The sequence below is a fragment of the Mobula birostris genome, chromosome 3 (assembly GCF_030028105.1).
Source record: "Mobula birostris isolate sMobBir1 chromosome 3, sMobBir1.hap1, whole genome shotgun sequence".
NCBI lineage: Eukaryota > Metazoa > Chordata > Chondrichthyes > Myliobatiformes > Myliobatidae > Mobula > Mobula birostris.
In genome coordinates this window covers 59,658,900-59,678,878 of record NC_092372.1, presented here as the reverse complement: position 1 = coordinate 59,678,878, position 19,979 = coordinate 59,658,900, and the positions used below count along the sequence as shown (strand labels likewise).

Here is a 19,979-nt window from a genome sequence, read left to right as displayed (position 1 = left end):
TCGCTTTTTCATGGATGATGATATCTCCAGTTTGTCCGTTCTTTCACCAAAGTGTATAGTGGCGGCAGGAATGATACAATTGTATACTCTGAATGAACCAAATCCTGGAAGGGTACCTGAAATGGTACTGAGAACTCTGCTGGTGTTATTGCTAAAAAACATCAGATGTCAAAGAGCTTAAATCCCCAGTTGATACCTTGCATGGATTTTTGAGTGCTCTCCTAGTCTTTAGTTTAGATCTTAAGACCATAAGATACAGGAGCAGAATTAGGCCATTTGGCCCATCAAATTTGCTGATCCTATTTTCCTCTCAGCCCAATCTCCTGCCTTCTCCTCTTATCCCTTCATGCCCTGACTACTCAAGAGTCTAACAATCTCTGCCATAAATATACATACAGACTTGCCCTCCACAGCTGCCTGTGCCAAAGAATTTCACAGATTCATCACTCTCTGACTAAACAAATTCCTTCTCATCTCCATCCTCCAAGGATGACCCTCTATTCTGAGGCTGTGTTCTCTGGTCTTAGACTCTCCCATCACAGGATCCCCTCCACATCCACTCTATCAAGGTCTTACACCATTCGATAGGTTTCAGTGAGGTCATCTCTCGTTCTTCTGAATTCTAGTGAATACAGGCCCAGAGCCATCAAACACTCTTCATATGACAAGCCATTCAATCCTGGAATCATTTTCATGAACCTCCTCCAGTTTCAGTGCATCCTTTCTGAGAAAAGGGGGTCAAACTGCTCACAATATTCCAAGTGAGGCCTCACTAGTGTTTTATATAGTCTGAGCATCACAGTGAAAATTTATAAAGAAGAAGACCTCCCACAACTTGCTTTCTAATTAGGATGTTAGAGCTGCTGACTGAGTATGAGTGTGCAGAGCTAAACAACGTGGCGGTGATTGAAAGGAAAACGAACTTCCTTCATAGCATATATCCTGACACTGGATGCAACAAACCGTGCTATTAAGGGGCCTTAAAAGTCAAATTCATAAAGTAGTAAAAATGCATGAGGGCCGCTATTTTACTTTTTCAGCTGCAATAAAACAAATGTGTTGGAAAGTGCTGCAGGTCCAGCTGCAACTGTGGAAAGAGAGAAAGTTCATGCTTCAGATTAAAGACCCTTCCTTCAATGGATCCTTCAAAGACCTGAACCTTTTCCCCAGCCATTGCTCCTTATGCCCAAGGCCCATTGCACTTGATCTTTCAGAAAGGATTTGCAATAGCTTTCAATCTTTCTTCACCATTTGGAATTTAATGTGAGCTGATGTTTTTTTGGTTATATCGACATTTATGTTGAATATTTCTTTGATTAGTAATTCAAGATATTTTATAAAGTGGAAACAATTACATCTTTCTTAAATTATCAGTATCATTTACATCTAACCGTTATTTTATAGAAAAAAAATTTTGAAGTGTATACAACCCTGATTATTTAGGATCGGTGTTGTAATTCTGCCTTGCTGCTTTATTTTCTACTTCGTGACTTTATTTTATGACCACATTACTTTACAGATGAAGAAAAGTGAACTAAATCTAGTAATAAATACAGTATTTAAAAAAAACTTGAAAGAATTATATTGGACTAAATATTTTTAAATTATTATTAGTGAGTTTATCAGTTTCCTACATGGTTTTGTCAAATATAAAAAATTATAGAGTCCTTGCTGGAGACACCTTATCCTTCATAGGGTGGGAAGCTAGAGCCTTCACCAACAGCATTAAATTCAATGGAATGTTGTGAAATTAAGATATTTAACTATTCTCGGCTGAAAGATTAAGATTCAGGATTGTGAATTTTTAGTGTTGCAACTTGTGATATTTAAACCATAAGGCAGACATAATGTAGACTTAGGAGCAGAATTAGGCCATTTTTCCCATTGAGTCTGCTCCACCATTCCATCATGGCTGATTTATTATCCCCTCAACCCCATTCTTCTGTCTTCTCCCTGCTACCTTTGAAGCCTTGTCTAAACAAGAACCTATCAATTTCTGCTTTAAATATACCCAATGACTTGGCCTCCATAGCTGTCTGAAGAAATTCCACAGATTCACTATTCTCTAGTTAAAGAAATTACTCCTCATCCTTGCTCTAAAGGGATATTCTTCTAATCTGGGACCGTGCCCTCTGATCCTAGACTCCCCCAGTATAGGAAACATCCTCTCCACATCCACTAGATCTAGCCTTCCAATATTTGATGCGTTTCAATGAGATCCTCCACACTCCCCCCACCCCCACATTCTTCAATGAGTACTGGCTCAGAGGCTTCAAACACTCCTCATTCATTTGTTTATTCATTACGTGCCATGTCGTACAACGTAGGTGATCATGGCCTTTCCATGACCATATTGTTCTTGGCAAGTTATTATGCAGAAGTAGTTTGCCATTGCCTTCTTCTGGGCAGTGCCTTACTAGACGGGTGACCCCAGCCATTATCAATAATCTAGAGATTGTCTGCTTGGTGTCAGTTGTCACATAATCAGAGCTTGTGATATGCACCAGCTGCTCATATGACCATCCACCACCTGTTCCCAAGGCTTTGCGTGACCCTGATAGGAGGAGGGAGTTAAGCTGGTGCTACACCTTGCCCAAGGGTGACCTGCAGGATAGTGAAGGGAAGAAGTACCTTACACATTCTTTGGTAGAGGTGTACAGTATCTCCACCCTGCCACCTCATACCCTTTCATTCCCAGGATCGTTCTCTTGAACCTCCTTTGGACTCACTCCAACCTAGTACATCCTTTCTTAGATAAGAAGGCCAAACCTGCTCAGATTAACCAATTATCTGAAGAAGACTTTAAATTTTATTGAGAATATACTTCGTTGTTCACTGTATTGACTTAATCTTTTCTATATTTTCTGGTGCTTATTTTGCTTCTTGTAGACGATCTGACTAGAATTTATATTTTCTGCTTTCCTGGTTGGAATCCTGCATTACTCTGTGTTTTTAGTCGGTTTAATGATACAGAAACCATGTAGAGGAGCCACATTGAAGCAGGTACCCAAGGACTGGAAATCTCCCCTGATAAACCAGAGGTAAGTGTGAGTAGCTGTCAATGAAGTTCTAAGTAAATTTATTATCTAAACACATATATGCCACTTTATACAACCCTGGGATATATTTTCTTGCAAAAAAAGAAAAAAAATGAAATAATGATAATAATAATAATAAGTTTAATTAAATTTAAATGAAAGCACAACCCAGAAAAATGAAGAAATTATCACTATAGAAGGAAATGTTAACCACTGGAAGAGCATGACCCTCCATGGAAGACATCCCCATGATCTGAGCAGACTAGATGTCGACAAGGAAGAGCTGAACCCCTGGCTCAGAGTTGGAGACCTCTTCCCAGAAACTTCCCAGGTGGCTAACACAAATAATAATCAAAAGTACATAATAAAAAAACAACAAATTCAAGATGATGAATACAGAAAATAACAAGAGAAACCAGGAACAATCCAACACATTACAGAATCCTTTAACAGTTTAACTTAACCCAATTACTTACACAGGCACAATCAAGTGGCAAACATCATTTACCAAAATCTTGCTATAAAATGCAAACTCATAAAAGAAACTATACTTTACTATAAATATGAGCCTGATCCAATTTTAGAGTCAAGAGTTCCTCAAATTATATTATGACTGATCCATTATTACAGATAGGACAATTCATGATAACTGTCCAGATATAACAATACAGGATAAACAAGTAAGAACAACTTATTTAATAGATATAGCCATTCCAAACACACATGTACAGAAATCAATAAGTGAAAAATACCAGAAATATGCTGAATTAATAGAGGAAATTGAACGACTATGGAACATGAACAGAGAATACATTGTTGCAATAGCGATACCTACAATAGTAATTTAAGGGAAATATGAGGGGAAACTTCTTCACTCAGAGGACGGTGAGAGTGTGGAACGAGCTGCCAGTGTAAGCGTTGCATACAAGCTCTGTTCAAAGTTTACAAGAAGTTTGAATGGAACATGGATGGCAAGGGTATGGAGGGCTATGGTCCAGAGGCAGGTTGATGGAAGCAGGCAGTTTAAATGATTCGGCATGGACTAGAGGGCTGAAGGGTCTATTTCTGTGCTGTATTTTTCTACGACTCTATAATGAGATAGTTGTCTAAATATACAACAATAACTGATGTGAATTATATGTTGACTATGATATGGCACAAATTATTAGTGAGGCTATTGCTTACCTAAGTAAACATGAAATTCACAGCATGCCAATTGCAGGAAAAATCCCATGAATAAAGACAACCTTATACTTGGCTTTCGTAGATTTGACAAAGTCTTTTGATGCAGCAGGCCACCAAGCTCTCACATATATACTATCAAGACATTGCTGTCCTGACAAGTACTTACAAACACTGAGGCTACTGCATGATGGTATGCCAGCCACAGTATTCAACAACAGTGGTGTTGAATCAGAACCTTTCACTGTCAAGACAAGAGCCAAACAGGGCTGTATCATTGCACCCAACCTATTTGCCATCTTTACTACTGCCATCTTTCATCTCGTTGGCCAAGACCTGCGCCAGGAAATCCCAATCGTGTGTAGAATGGACAAGAAGCATGGAGGTTCATTGTAGTTTGTCACCTACAACAGGCTTGGAGGAGAGGACTCAAAGAATGGTTAGTAAAAGCATTGTGGGACTGAAAAAAAGGACTGCTCCATGAATCCAAGGGAATGGTAGAAGACATAGTTTGGACCACTGAGAGCTTCCATTACCAGTATTTTTATTTGAACAAAGTTCTTGGGTAAAGAATGAGTTCAGTCAGATGAAGGAGAATGGAGGTAGAAAAATGCTCGTCAGGTCCTCTGCTGTTTGTCATATATATTTATAAATTGGATGTGAATGTAGGTGCCATGGTTAGTAATATTGTGGATGACACCAAAATGTGATGGTATAGTGGACAGTGAAGAGGATCATTTAAGATTACAATATAGATCAATATGATATTGGACAAAGCATTTACAGTTGGAATTTAACTTGGACAAGTGCATTTCAGGAAGTTAAACTACAAGTTAACGTATCAGTGAATGGCAGGGTCCTGGCAATATTATTAAATAATGACATCTTAGAATACAAGCTAGCTTCTTGAAAGTAGCACACATGTAGAAGGGATGGTGAAGAATGCAAATAACATTTTTGCCTTCATCAGCGGAGGCAATGAGTATGAGATTTGGGTTACCATGTTACCATTGTTCACAGCTTTGGTGAAGTTGCAATTAATGTATGTGCAATTCTGTTTGCCACAGTACAGGAAAGATGTGATTAAACTAGAGAGGATGTAAGAAGATTCACCACCATGTTGTCTGGATTAGAGGTCTGAGATGTAGGATAGACTGGGCCTGTTTTTCCTGGAGAATAGGAAGCTGAGAGGTGACATGATCGAGGTCAAATAAAATTTTTTAAGGCACAGACATCCAGACTTTGTTTCCCAGCTAAGGGGCAGAGCTTAAGATGGGAGAGAGGAAGTTTAGAGGGATCTGAAGGGTAATTTTTTTCACACAGAGAATATTTGGTTTCTGGAATGAGCAGCCCAGAGGAGGTAGTGGAGGCAGGACCATTAACAAAATTTCAGAGGCATCTGGACAAGTACTAAATGAGCAAGGCATAGAGGAATATGGAATTAATGCATGCAAGTGGGATTAGTATAGATGTGGCATGATGATCTGTATAGACCCAGTTGGCCAAAGAACCTGTCTCTATGCTATTCAACTTTATGAGTAAGCGAACCTCTGCCTTGTTACTTTCTAAGTTGGCTTCCATTGATAGCATTACTTTCAATGCACTAACGTACATAATTATTACTTACAGTGAGCCAGCTCCGTGTTCTCCGTGTCTAATTAGTAATCTCTGAAATGTGATACACTTTTAGCTGGATTCTATATTGAATCACTAATGATTTATTGGATAACATCTACTTTTCCAACTGACAGCTGGCATTCGGGTTGTTGCTAATATGCAGTTACAACAGTAATATATTAGGAGAATAAGCACGTGTTTAATCATCTTTTTCTATTCTGGACACAGCTATCAAGGGTTTTTGTTTTGCAAATGAAAATGGCTTTTTGCCATTTCAAAAGAACTTGGATTGTACCGTGACCATGAGCTGTTACATTAAATTAAATTTATAGAGTAGATATATATGAGCAATGTGTCCACCTTCTGCTTCTTGAATGAGTTTAAAAGCAAAGGCTTAAAGCAGGGAAGGATGTTACTTTCTGAACTGAGTGTACGATTCAAGAAGACCATACCTACAGTTCCCCTGGGGAAGTTCCCCACTGGAAAATGCTTGCTACCGTGCAAGATGATCTGAAGCCAGACTTAAAACATTGACTGCTTTAGTGCTCATTACTAGATCTCTGGTCCTTTTAATCTTTGGTTCCATCTCACCTCCCTGAGGTATATCAATGGCATCAATTTACAGTCCAGGTGCAGACAATTGATCCCTTGTCATTTCTCCCCTACTACATCTGGAACTTGAAATATAAGGCCCCGTAGCTCATAGGGTAGAAGGATTCCCAATGTTATTCAGACCAATATCCTACTAATGCTGCAATCTGCATTGTCTCAAAGGCATAAAATACACAGTTCTATGTGATGGCAGGCATGAATTACTCATGTATTCCTGCTTACCTGAATTAATTCAATGTACATGAGACACAATATATACAGCATGTGTTTGCACATTGCTGCTAAGAGCACAGTGTAAGTGAGGAATAAGACAGATACAAAAGGAATTCCTGATTGCACCGAAGGATCATCCTCTGTCAGTTATGGTCTTGCTATATTTAAGATGGTAAGAATGGAAGAAAAGAAGTGTAGGAAGTCATGTTGGTGGGGAAGATTTAATGCTGTCAAGACATCGAGTAGGACAAAGAGGAATGATGATTTGATCATAGTCACAGTAGACATCATATAAAGAACAGGTATTTCATTTGGAACCAATTTTAACAACAAAGTAGTTTCTTCTCACCTGTTACCTGTCTCAGCCTGTCTCCTACCAACCATTGTCTTTCAACTCCACCTGACCACTCCTGCAGCTGCACCCATCAAGGGCCCTGCAGGCCACATCCAGGGTAATAAGGTCTAACCTATTATGGAATAAAACTGGAGGATTTTCTTTAAAATACCCAAGTAAAATATGCAAATTGGACTGCAGCTTCTGTTGTCCATTTTCAAACAGTTAATAGGGAAACCAGGAAGCTTAGTTTCAAATTATTCTGTTCCAAAAACAATTGCTCTTTCAAATTCATTATTCATATGCATAGCTATGTGATACGTGATCATTACATCCTAGTCAGCACGACAAAAAGTTCATCAAGACTTAAGTGTAAGTCAGCTTAATAGCATGATTATAATTAATACTGCCAAACACCTTCTTAGGCATTGACATTTAGTCTGAAAGATTATTGGAGAATTTTTAAAATCAACTTTATTTTCTACATTCTTTTTTTCTGGTTTTCTTTGCTTACATGCCGTGAACTAAGTATTTTAGTTTGTACTTCTGGACCTGAACTAAATTGATTAACAATTGAATGAATTATTTGGAATTCTATTCACAGGAGGAAAGGACATATACCTTCTCCAGTCAAGCAGCTTGGGCTGTTTGACTGTCATGTCTCTGAGAATATTTAACGTGTACTGGCATTCAATTTTTTAAATGTAAACCCAAAACTGAAAATCCAGGAATAAGTCCATAACCACAAAAAGATACATGAAAAACATTTATTAAAAATGAATTAAATCTTTAATACATAGTAATTTCTAAGAACTCTAAAATGAATTAGATATAGATTTACTTTACATTCAACATACATTCATACTTGAGATTTGAGTTGCATTTAGTGTGAAAATATTCATCAGCCATGATACAGTTATCCTTCAAGGATGAGTTCAGTAAATTATCATGGACATAGATTTAAAAAATGTGGCCATTAGCCCCAGAAATTTCAATGCTAGACCAAACGTTGGTGAGAATGGTCGGCTGCCCATTGTGCACCTGCCAGAATTTCCTTTCCACTGAGGTCATTGTGCGGTGTCTAATGGGGGGTGGTGGGGGGCAAGAGACACATTACTTCAACTAAACAAATGAAAGAATTATTCATTAAGTGTCAGATGATTTGATGTCAGTATTTTTATGGAAGTGTTCATTATTAGATTTGTTTCCTAGGCAGTGACAGCTTAATGTTAAGTTTAGATTTGTGTTCAAGCAAAAATATTCAAGGATATGAGGCATCGAAACTACAGTTGCTTTCTTCATAACTGTTTAGCTTAATCTATTTATTTTTGGGATACCTTCATTGAAGTCAAGTAGACATATATTACAAAATGGGTTAGATGGAAAAAAATGAACCCATGAGCACACATTTTCAGTTACTGATGGATGTGCAGAAGCATTCTAAAAATATATATATCCTTCATTATCTCATCCATTTGATGGTGGAACCACTGTCCTAACAGTGTGCCTGGATGAGGGGTGCAAATTACAATCTGATTTGCTTAGTTCTCTGAATTTAAGGGCCTGGCCAGCAAGCAAATTTTCTTTAATAATGACTAATTTCTTCATGACCATATATTGATTTTCTATAAAATTATTCTTGACAAACTGGATACAAATCTAACAAAGTACAAAAGCTATATATATATATATAAATTATATATACAGCATGAGCTACCTTGCAAAACTGTTCATTAACCTATAACATCATATGTCTTTTAAAATAATTCACCTTTTGGAAGACAAAAGGCAGAATCAGAGAATTAAACTGAACAGCTCAAACATTCTCACTAAACAACGTAACTTTGCCAGTAAAGTGTTCTATCGTTCATTTATGAAATATTTGATCTCTGAGGTCTTTTTTCTATTTGATTCTATAGCTCATAACTAAAGCTCTGTAGACTCACATTCAAAAATAATAAAGTGATGCATTTGATCAACATATATTATATACAGCACATTACAAACTTTATAAACTGCCAATTACATGCTTACGTACATTTGTGTGGAAGTGATTTTATTGTTGCTGAATAGAAAGAGTATGTACCAGCTGATGAACTGGTCAATCCAAGATTCCTTTAACCATGGCAGTGAAAACTGTGCCCTGTTTACATTATTCTCACTCAATGAAAATGTTTATATCTGTGTTCAATATATTAGATGTATTTGTGAATCTGCAGACATTCAACATTCAGCTGCTATAAATAGATGCCTACCTATACGTCCTTTCTCACATTTTCTCTGCACACACTCTGATGTCTAACTGGAAAGGTACCCATCTGAGAGGATGAAATGTACTTTGCAATATGCGATATATACATGCAGATGGCTTTGTCCTGTGTTTGGATGCCAGTCTTAGATGTCAAGTGATTTTCATTGTACATTATTTCACTCAGCGTTACTTCTGCCTAGAGATGCTTGAAATAGGCAACTTGACGGAATGCCTTATTGTGAAGAACTGTTGGCCACATACACAACAGTTGATGCTAGCCACTATTTTTCCAGACAGTGTTCTGATTTCCTTGTTTCTTCCTGGTATGCTGCATGATAGAGCTTACATGTTGGACAATCAAGGCCACTGGATCTGAACTCAGAATGTAGAAGTCAGAAATCAGCTCAACCCTGACAAATTCATCATCAATAGGTTAGACAGCAGATAAAGGATTCACTGTGAATTATCCCAGGGCCATCTTCAGCCATATGAAGATATATATATTGTCAATATTCATAATAGTTCTATTAGCTAGAACAGTTAAAGTTCATTTTTGACAATACCTTACAAAATATATGTGGTAACTTTATACAATTATGGCTTAGATGAAGTTGCTACAGGGTGGCATCCACTGAGTTCGGTTTGAATTCCTAAACAGGTGGCGCACTGTATCGACTCACATGGTTGTAATCAGCTGGTGAGTTGCAGTAGTTTTCCTTTGGCTGTGCTTCCTCGTTGCTGTAAGGAGCTGTGTCTGTGTCATCAGAATGGTATCCTGACTGGTAACCACTCGTCTGGTTAGAGACTTCAGATGTCACAGATTCTTTGCTCTTGCTTGGAATTAAAGCACTGTTGATGACAATAGAATAAATGTTTAAATTCTTCTGAAAATATCGTAGACAGGAAATTGCATTTAATCTTTGTGTGACAAGTCACTTTGCATGCAGACCAACCTGAATGGATAAAAGAGTTATCTATCTAATGGTCATAAGAGCCATGTTAGTAATGGGTTTGGTGGATAGCAAGTATCTGCCTAATCTTGTGTTGCTAAGTGTGAAGTTATCTTTAAGTTAATTAAACTATTAAGAAAATGCCTTTCAGTGATGCTAGTTTCCTTGCTGTAATGCAAATAAGTCATCCAAAGATTTACATTCATATATTTGCTGTTTGTGCATTTAAACAAATATACAGTGAGTACCTTAATTCTCATTGGCTGCAAATTGTCTAGGTATACTTAAATGATGCATTGTGTTATTCGTAAGATATTTGTTTGTCCCTTAGGGCTGTGGAAAAACATTTTCTTTTAATTGAAGAACCTCGGTGTTCACGACAAAGGTGACGATACCAAAGGGGTTACAAGCACGTGTACTATCTTTGAAGAAGTGAATTTGTATTGTCTGGGTAGCTGAATGGATGTGGTTTCTGCAGTTTACTAAATAAAACTGGACAATCTAAAAGATCACTGGGCCATCCTATAGTCCAGCAGCATCTACCTCTTGTTTCCACACCTTGCTTCCCACAAACAAGGCAAACAGTTCCCCTGCTCTCTACAGATTGCTTTAGATGTCTACAAAGTGAAACTTAAATTCAAACTACCCAAGAAAGATAAATTAAAGATCCAGTGAAAAGAAAGTATGGAACCAAAACTGCAATATAATTCGATAAAAGGTTCAAAATCATAACTATTAAGCTACTCCAAAACATCTGACAGCATAGTTTTGGAATTAATCTGGGAGTTGAGCACATTGCTTTTGGTAAGTCTAGACAGGATATAGCAAGCCAAAGTAGTTACATTCAAACAGAATTTCAAAGGAAGATAAACAATTATGGTAGAAGTTATAGAAGGGAAGTTTATTCAACTTTGTGATGATTGAGCAGAGCAGTTTCTATAGTAAGTATACCATTAGTGTTGACAAGACTGTTGATATCAAAACTAAATCAAGGATCAATAATTGAGACATGGATATAGTATGTCAGAGGAAATGAAGATATAACAAGAGGTTTAGTCAGGTGCCACTAGTGAAAAGCACTTCAAAGTTACAAGCATACGCTGCTGAGAGCATGCAGCGTTAGAGCGAATGAAATGCGTGAATCTTTATAATAGGCAGAAGGCAGGTTCACTGATTGTGGAGGCTGATTATGTTAACAGAATGACCTTGCAAGGAAGAAGCTAGTTGTAACAATTCGTTATAAATTATAAACACGCGTGGTAAAGGAGGGTATGGAATTTCAATTAAACATGACAATAAATTTTGGCCTGTAGCATTTCTCTGAGCTGTTAAATCATATCTCACCCATGCAGGGTATATTCTTTCTGAGCCTTATCCAGTGAACTTTGGTGTGGGGAGCAAGGAGAGGCAGAGATGAAATCGGAACGGAAGCAAAGTAGGTATCATCACTCAAGGTGCAAGGAGAAGATGGTAAGTTTGGCATGGAAATTATGCTTTGCAACCTCACTGCAACTCAGTGAAGCAGAGCTAAGATAGTTGTGTACTAGGAGCATTGGTGTATCTAGGGAGAATTGGCAATGAATTCCACAAAACTTATGTTGACCATATAGTCCTGGTGAACAAAACCTGACAGAATAGCAAGAGGAACTTTTTGATCAAAGATGTTCCTGAAGTAAGTTCCTTAAGTGTTCAAGAGGTGACAGATGAAACCAAGTGAGGAGGGAGATGATGGGCAGATGGAGCCAGGTGGAGGAGATGTTGGTAGACAGTAAAATTATGAAAACATTGGTGAATAGCCAATAGGTAGAATCTGATAAGAAGGGAGAAGTTTGCAGGATTTTAAGTAACACACTTAACAGGTCGAGTCCATGAAATATATGGAAGCTTGTTTGTACAAAATATATCACAGTTGTACTGTTTCCAACAAAAAGCTGATCTAAGATAGAGAAGTATTCTCAAAGTACTAGAAGATACCCATGTTTTGTTATGATTACTTCACTGAGGGCAGGAGTTAGTCAGTGATATTACCAGATGAACTTAATAAAAGATAGCCGGCAGTTCATAATGGGCTGATGATTTGCTTTCACTTGATCTTTTTCCTGTTGAAAAAAGCTAAAGTTAATTTTACTGGGGGTAGAACTGAAATGAGTTTTTAAAAATGAAATTAAGGGGTATCCAATGCTTCGTCCATCAGCTTGACCCTCAATCAGTGGAAGTGAAAATCAGCAGTTGCAATCAAAAGTAAAGATGGCATAGACAAGCTCCATCCCCAGAGTCAATAATACTACCCAAGGGCAAGAACAAGATAAATTTTGGAACCAGTGAGGACCAATATTCTTTAGTGTGTGCAGTCTCTAAAAAACCTCATTTTCAAGTGTATCTACTGGCAAAATCAATTAAGTGTGTTTGAAATATCTTCTATCTAGCTAAAGAAAATATTTTCTTAAAATAGCTATCACCTTTACTTGAATCTTGAACTTACCTAAATGCCATTGATTGACTCTGTCTGGAATCCAATGTCTTAAGTTCCTCTGATGCAAGTATCATGCCACTATCAGTCTGGTTATACTAGTTAAAGAGAAGAACTCAATGAAGGCAAGTAATACATTCTATTGAAGTCTTTCCTAAAATAGCATATTGTACAATGAGGAACAACCAAGCCATTTGTCAAGCCCACTGTTATCATAGATTGGAGAACATCATAATGGTCATTAGCTCTATTTCACTAATTAAACACCATTAAATGTATCTTGATTTACAAAGGTGGTAAAGAAAAGCCACATATTGCAATGTACTAACATTTCTAGTACAAAATTCTAACTTGATATCACTGTAATTCCCTATTAATTCCCTTGAATATCAGTTCTCCACAGTTCATATTGCTTTGACATTTCAAGCATCAATCTAGGCAGCTTGTTCCACACCCTGCTTAATACAAGTTGTTCAGATAAGATGGTGCACATTCTCCTTGATATATTGGAGTCACTGTATTGACAACACTGAATGAATGGTGTTAAGCTTGTTCATTTTGAAACTGTCTCTCATTTCAATGTTCAAAATTTAGTTTCAACATGTCTGCTTAGTTCGGAATGAACCTTATCTTGTTTTATTTTAAGCCACTTAAACAATCAAATGATGGTCTTGATTTTGCAGACACAGCGTGCGCTGATCTATGAATGAAATTCAGAACTCCCATATGCATATTCCCCTGAGCAGTAAAGATTTCGGTGAAAAGGATGGTCACACCAGGCAGGCCAATTCAAGCTCCACTCACAAGCAGCTAAAACAGTTGACAAATGCCAAAAGCAGTCTAATTACTTCAAAAGTTTCTAAATATTTCTGATGATCCAAAACAAACATTCAGAAAATGTGGTCAGCTGTGAAAGATTAATCAAGCTATTGAAATATTGAAAGAACTGTTTCAAAAGTTAAGAAAAGATTTAAAGCATTAAAAATACTTGAAATCTTTAAAGCATTCAAACTAACTCAAAATGTGTGATCCTTCATTTTGCATAACTTATCTCCTTCATTATAATGGAAGGATTAAATCTGTCTTTGCTATCTGACCCAGCAAAGCTTGTTTGTGCAAATTTCCCCATGTGTGTACAATATCTATAGCTTCATGCTCCTGAGCTGAATTTTATGAGGTATGTTGGGGCATTCATATTTGCACAATTGTACATGGATGTACTAAACTTCCTGATATTTCTGTAAGAAATTACCTACAGTCACATTGAAGACTGCTGGTAGCTCCCTTAAGATAGGACTCAGTTATGGCTGACTGTGTATTCTGCCTGGAAAAGTAATACTTCATCTATACAGACCTCTTTCACGTTGATAGTTGCTTTTTGTACTGGTTCTTCATCAAATGTCTTAACATTTTCAGGTCTGCCTTGATTTTTGCTTCCGTTAATGTATCTAAAGAAAAAAGCAGTCATGCCATGCAGCATTAAATAACCATCTCCAAAAGGCTGTAAAGAATGAATCTTATCAAAGTGATTGCTTAGGCAATATTCCTCCATAAATTTACTCAAGTAAGGAGTGATTTTAGAATCTTGTACTATGACAAGATATGGAATTCAAAATAGTTTTTTAAAAAGCATGGATATGACTTACAATTTACAAACCCATGGGCCTCAAATTTCTTAAGATTCTGTCACTATGAGATTTGGTATCCAATGGAACACTGTCTCATCAAATCACTTATGAATCATAAAAGTTTCATGTCATTATATTTGTATGATTGTAGGTATTAGTAATTAGTGGAATGCTCATAGAAGAAACCAAAGCAAAGTGATCTCACCAATCTATGTGGCTAATATTTGAAAAAAAAAGAAAACGTTCTTTATCTACAGCACCTATTAGTTACAACATTCAATGGAACAGAGTGGGGAAACTACAGGAAGTCCAGTTATTTAGAACCAGGAATTCCTCAGTTGGAACTTCCTTAGGCCCAGCCTCCAGATTATAAGACGCCTGAGAGGCACACTAAAGCTGGCCCTTTGGTTTGGCAACTGTTGAAAGTAGGGTCCATCAGGGGCGGAAAACTATTGGAATTCTACTATAATGGTGACTGTTCCGCGCCTACAGAAACCTATTACTGGCCTCCCTCTGTGGCTGAATCCAGTTTCTCTTACCCTCGTCTAATTTTTACATAAAGAATCACAGGCATCCACTAGTTGCATTCAAAACCAACAATTCCACTTGATCTTGAATGCTCCTCTGAGTCAGGGACAAATGTCTCTTTCACTGGTGAAAGGCGGCTGAAGATTTTCCGCACTATGACATTTTATGATATCTGTGCCAAATATTGAAATGCCTACATAGAGTTGACGTGGAGTGGGGGAGTCCAGGACCAGAGGGAACAGCCTCAGAATAGAAGGACGTCCCTTTAGAATGGAGAAGAGGAGGAATTTCTTTAGCCAGAGGGTGATGGATCTGTGGAATTCATTGCCACATACCGTTACGGTGACCAAGTCATTCGGAATATTTAAAGTGTAAGTTCATAGGTTGTTGGTTAGTAAGGGTGTTAAAGATTACAGAGAGAAGGCAGGAGAATCGAGTTTAGAGGGAAAACTAATCAGCCATGACTGAATTGCTGAGCAGACCTGATAGACTGAATGGCCTAACCATGCTCCTATGTCTTGTGGTCTTCCAGTCTAAATGATACCTATGATACTTGAGTAGTCATTTCATACTGATGAGATTTTTTGAGTATTCATTTTGTAAATATTTTTATTAGCTATACCAGTGAAATATTTTATTATTTATTGCCAGATACAGTGACCAAATTGTCATCTGGTGCATGGTTTTATCTCTCTGATACTCTGATAGTTTAAATTTTATCCACTGATGGATTTTCCTGACAAGCTTCCAATTCATTGTCACATCCCTGCAAGTCTGACGTCTAATTGTCTGCTCTAGCTGAAAGGCCAGAAGAAGCAGCTGAGCAATATTTCCTTTTATTTCCCTCTGTTCATTCACCTCTTATTCCCCTGCTCTACCCTGAGGATTGGTAGGATGTCCATTAAGGTAATTACCGTATTCTGGCCGTGTTGTCATAATGAAACTTTGAATCACTCCCTTCCTCTTCCTCTATACAGGAAGTAGGTGAAGTTGGCAGAGAAAGCCCCGAATCATCTTCAATAGTCAGTGACATGTTAAGTGGAATATAATCCTTGCCATCCTAAAATCGCAAAATATTTATCTAATTATTACATATGCTGCTTCAAGAAAAATACTTTGAAACACATTTACATCTTGACAAAGCCCAAGCTTACCTGTTGAGCATTCGTCTGGAGTAAGTTCCCTAAGTGTTCTACCAATTCAGAAAAGACTGGTCTCATTTTGTAGTCTCCATGCCAACAATCCAACATTGTATGATAACTGACAAGAGAGAATGATTGTTGTGTTTAAAGATTAAATAAATAAAATGAAGCAATTAATTTGAAGAGGAATGTTCACTTCATACGTTTTGGATATGCATATGCGAATGCACATGTCTGCAGGTAGAAAAAAGACAAGAAACTGAAAAATAATGGAAGCTGTTTGAGATGTCAGCCTGGATTTCGTACTTTAGTTAGAAGCATATAGGTTCATGTGATCTATATTAATACTGAGGGAGTGCCAGTTTAGGTTTAAACTTCTTGGATGAAAAATTTCTAGATTTATGTGAAATCAAAGAATTTGCTGTCATGGTCCACTAGTATTTAGTGTTTAACACCAAAGATTTCCTCAAACACTCATTGGTTTCAATAATTTCATGAGAAAGATAAAACAGTTCATATTGTCTGACCATAGCACCCACTAGGACAGCAACATGCTATGCTAAAATTCTTAATTTCTTAGCAATGACATATCTTATAAATTATAGTTAACAACCAAAGCATAATGTATGGATTTCCTCTAACAGAGGCAGTTGCAATTTGGAAGTATTTGACTGAAAATATGGGGGAGACAGATTCAGTAATAACTTTTAGAAGGGTATTACATTTGTACTTAAAAAGGAAGAGTCTGCAAGTCTAGAATCAAAAGCAGGCACAAGCAAAAATAGCAAAAATGATTTCCTTCTGTTTTCAGCCAATATTATGGAGAAAATAGACCTGGGAGAACAAATGGTCTTGCAGTAATTTTATGTATACGAATTTCTGAATTGTTTGACTGAATGAGTTGTTTGCCTGCCCGTAAGAAGACGAATCTCAAAGTTGTAAATAGTATACACACTTTGAATATAAATGTACTTTGTATTTTCCAAGCATTACATTCTGTGAAAGATAATTTATATGACATGGAAACTGAATTACATTTCTGTTGTTGCATATTGAGGACATCGCATTCGAGTCCCTTCCTTGAGTCGCTGACAAAACTCTTCATCTATCTGAACACCAGGATATGGAGAGGCACCTGGGAAGTGATTAGAAAAGGGAAAACATTGCAGTTATCTGGGAGCTTCACTTCACCTTTTATCAAATCACCACCAAACGATTTTCTGACTATTCATTACCAAGGTAACTGGAGACACGTACCCAATGAGAATATTTCCCAAAGTAGAATTCCAAAAGACCATACATCACTTTGTGTTGTATAAACTTTGTCAAAGATGGTCTCTGGTGCCATCCATTTAAGTGGAAGCAGTGCCTAGGAAAAAAATACATTTTAATATACAATACAAACATTTAGCTTTATATTTAATTGTGTGACTTAAGGATGTACATTGGATTCCAGCTAATTGGGACATCGGTTAATTGGAGCAGCCACTTATTTGGGATAACTCTTAAAGAACAAAAAAAATTCAAGGGAATTGTTGGGATTCCCTTCCTTTATTTGGGACACTATGTTGCTTAATTGGGGCAGGAGACTGTTGCTGAATATGTTTTAACTAGTAACACACATAAAAGTTGCTGGTGAACGCAGTAGGCCAGGCAGCATCTCTAGGAAGGGGTAAGGTCAACGTTTCTGGCGGAGACCCTTCGTCAGGACCAACTGAAAGAAGAGATAGGGTCACAATGATAATCAAAAAGCGTAATAATTTATTTGTTCTCTCTTTTGACCTGCTGTATATGGGTCAGAGGTTCTTCATTAGCACTTCCAAGAGCAGTCCCAATAAAATACACTTCTCTCTGCCAAAGGGAGAATACATGGTACATTCATGGGCAAACATCCTCATGCCAAATTTAGAACTAAAATTTCATAAACCATTACAAAGTTTGAATTTTCTTTAAGTCTTCTCTTGGATTTCGCAATGCTGGTTACTGTCTTTGTATAGTCAATGGGATAAAACTTAGTTAGACCATAAAACATAGGAGCAGAATTAGGCCATTCGACCCATCGAGTCAGCTCCATCATTTTATCATGGCTGATCCAACTTTCCATCTCATCCCCAAACTCCTGTCTTCTCCCTGTATCCCTTCATACCTTGACTAATCAAGAATCTATCAACCTCTGCCTTAAATATGCATCCACAGCTGCCTGTGGCAATGAATTCCACAGATTTACCACTCTCTGGCTAAAGAAATTCCTCTTCATCTCTGTTCTGACAGGGCATCCCTCTATTCTGATGCTGTGTCCTCTGGTCTTAAACTCCCCACCGTAGGAAACATCCTCTCCACATCTACCCCATTGAGGCCTTTCAACATTTGATAGCTTTCAATAGGGTCACCCCTCATCCTTCTGAATTTTAATGAGTACTTCATATGATAAGCCTTTCAATCCCGGAATTATTTTCCTGGACCTACTTTGAACATCTCCAACGTCAGAACATCATTTCTTCGATAAGGGGCCCAAAGCCATTTAGAATATTCCAATTGAGGCCTCACCGGTGCATCATAAACTCTCAACATTACATCCTTGCTTTTACATTCTAGTCCTCTTAAAGTTAATACTAACATCACATTTACCTTCCTCACCATAGACTCAACCTGCAAATGAACCTTTAGGGAATCCTGCACAAGGACTCCCAAGTCCCTTGGAACCTCAGATTTTTGAATTTTCTCTCCATTTAGAATATTTTCTAAATGTCTATCAAAGTGGATGGCACTTACTGATACTGTATTCCATCTACCACTTCTTTGTTAGTTCTCCTAATCTGTCTCAGTCCTTCCGTAGCCTCTCAACTTCCTCACTGCCTGCCCTCCAGCTACCTTCATTTCGTTTTAAAACTTTGCAACAAAGCCATCAATTCCATCATTCAAGTCATTGACATATTTCTCAGCACATAGAAGGCAATGGAGGGATCTTTCCACCATTTCAGATTTTCCTCCATTTATTTCAATGGAACTTAAATCAGCCCAGCTCCAATATCATTCAATATCTTAATTTCAACATCTGAGCCCATGATTCACTTTCTGCAGGTTATTGATTAGGAGATTCAAAGCAAATTGATATGCGTGTACTCACATCTCCTTTCCGAACATAATCTGGGTCTTTATAAACATCTCGAGCCAAACCAAAGTCACATATCTTCACCACATTGTTTTCTGACAAGAGTACATTACGTGCAGCCAGATCCCTGTGGATGCACTGAAAAGAGAAAATAGAAAATTATTATTGCAGTTACTATATTTTATCTTTTTCTTTCAAAAGGCATTACTGGATAGATCACATCCTCACCTGATACACTGGCAACACATTGTGATTTACATGTGACATGAAAATATCCATAGATGATCACAAATGTACAGTATCTTAGGCAAGAGTTATAGATCCTTTAATTGAAGACAATGTGCCTGATAATAGGTAATAGGTATGTGGATAGGAAAGGTTTAGAGGGATTTGGGTCAAACACAGGCAACTGGGATTAGCTTAGATGAGAATCTTGGTCGGCGTGGACCATTTGGGTTGAAGGACCTGTTTCCAAGCTGTATAACTCCATAACTCTAATAGATAGAAGAGAAAAAGCGTGTGCAACTGGTAGTAGTTAATCAACAACTGCCTTAATTCTCCCTGCTTTTTCATTTCCCATAAGTGCAGAATAGGATGTCCATTCACTCTCACCCATTGTCCAAGTTAGAATGTATTCCAGTGTATTTAAGAGAAGCTGACATGGGTATGTTTCAGAAGGAGTATATTTTCAAAATAACTGCATAATTTATGATGTTGCATTATTTAGGGATATGTTAGAAATCTTTCTGTTATCTCTGCTTAAGATAAAGGTCTGGTCCCTCACCTTGCGTGAGGCCAGGAATTCCATCCCCCTGGCTGTCTGGAAGCTGTAGGAGATAAGGTCCTCCAGCGTTAAACAGTTCTTGTAGAGGTCATCTGCAACTGTGAAAAGCAAAAAGTGT

General features: G+C 37.5%; 1 protein-coding gene across 2 annotated transcripts in view; it reads right to left on the bottom strand.

The window, feature by feature from the left end:
• Positions 1-7,838: 7,838 nt before the first annotated feature.
• Positions 7,839-19,979, bottom strand: part of kdr (kinase insert domain receptor (a type III receptor tyrosine kinase)) — a 67,509-nt gene continuing 55,368 nt past the window's right edge. For both annotated transcript variants that reach the window (XM_072252696.1, XM_072252697.1), the window contains exons 22-30: positions 19,862-19,959; positions 19,093-19,215; positions 17,223-17,334; positions 17,001-17,100; positions 15,978-16,083; positions 15,738-15,883; positions 14,022-14,115; positions 12,680-12,765; positions 7,839-10,096 (exon numbers count right to left, since the gene is read on the bottom strand). In XM_072252696.1, coding sequence (XP_072108797.1) covers positions 9,898-10,096; positions 12,680-12,765; positions 14,022-14,115; positions 15,738-15,883; positions 15,978-16,083; positions 17,001-17,100; positions 17,223-17,334; positions 19,093-19,215; positions 19,862-19,959 — 1,064 coding nt within the window. In that variant the 3' untranslated portion in view covers positions 7,839-9,897. The remainder of the gene's footprint in view (positions 10,097-12,679; positions 12,766-14,021; positions 14,116-15,737; positions 15,884-15,977; positions 16,084-17,000; positions 17,101-17,222; positions 17,335-19,092; positions 19,216-19,861; positions 19,960-19,979) is intronic.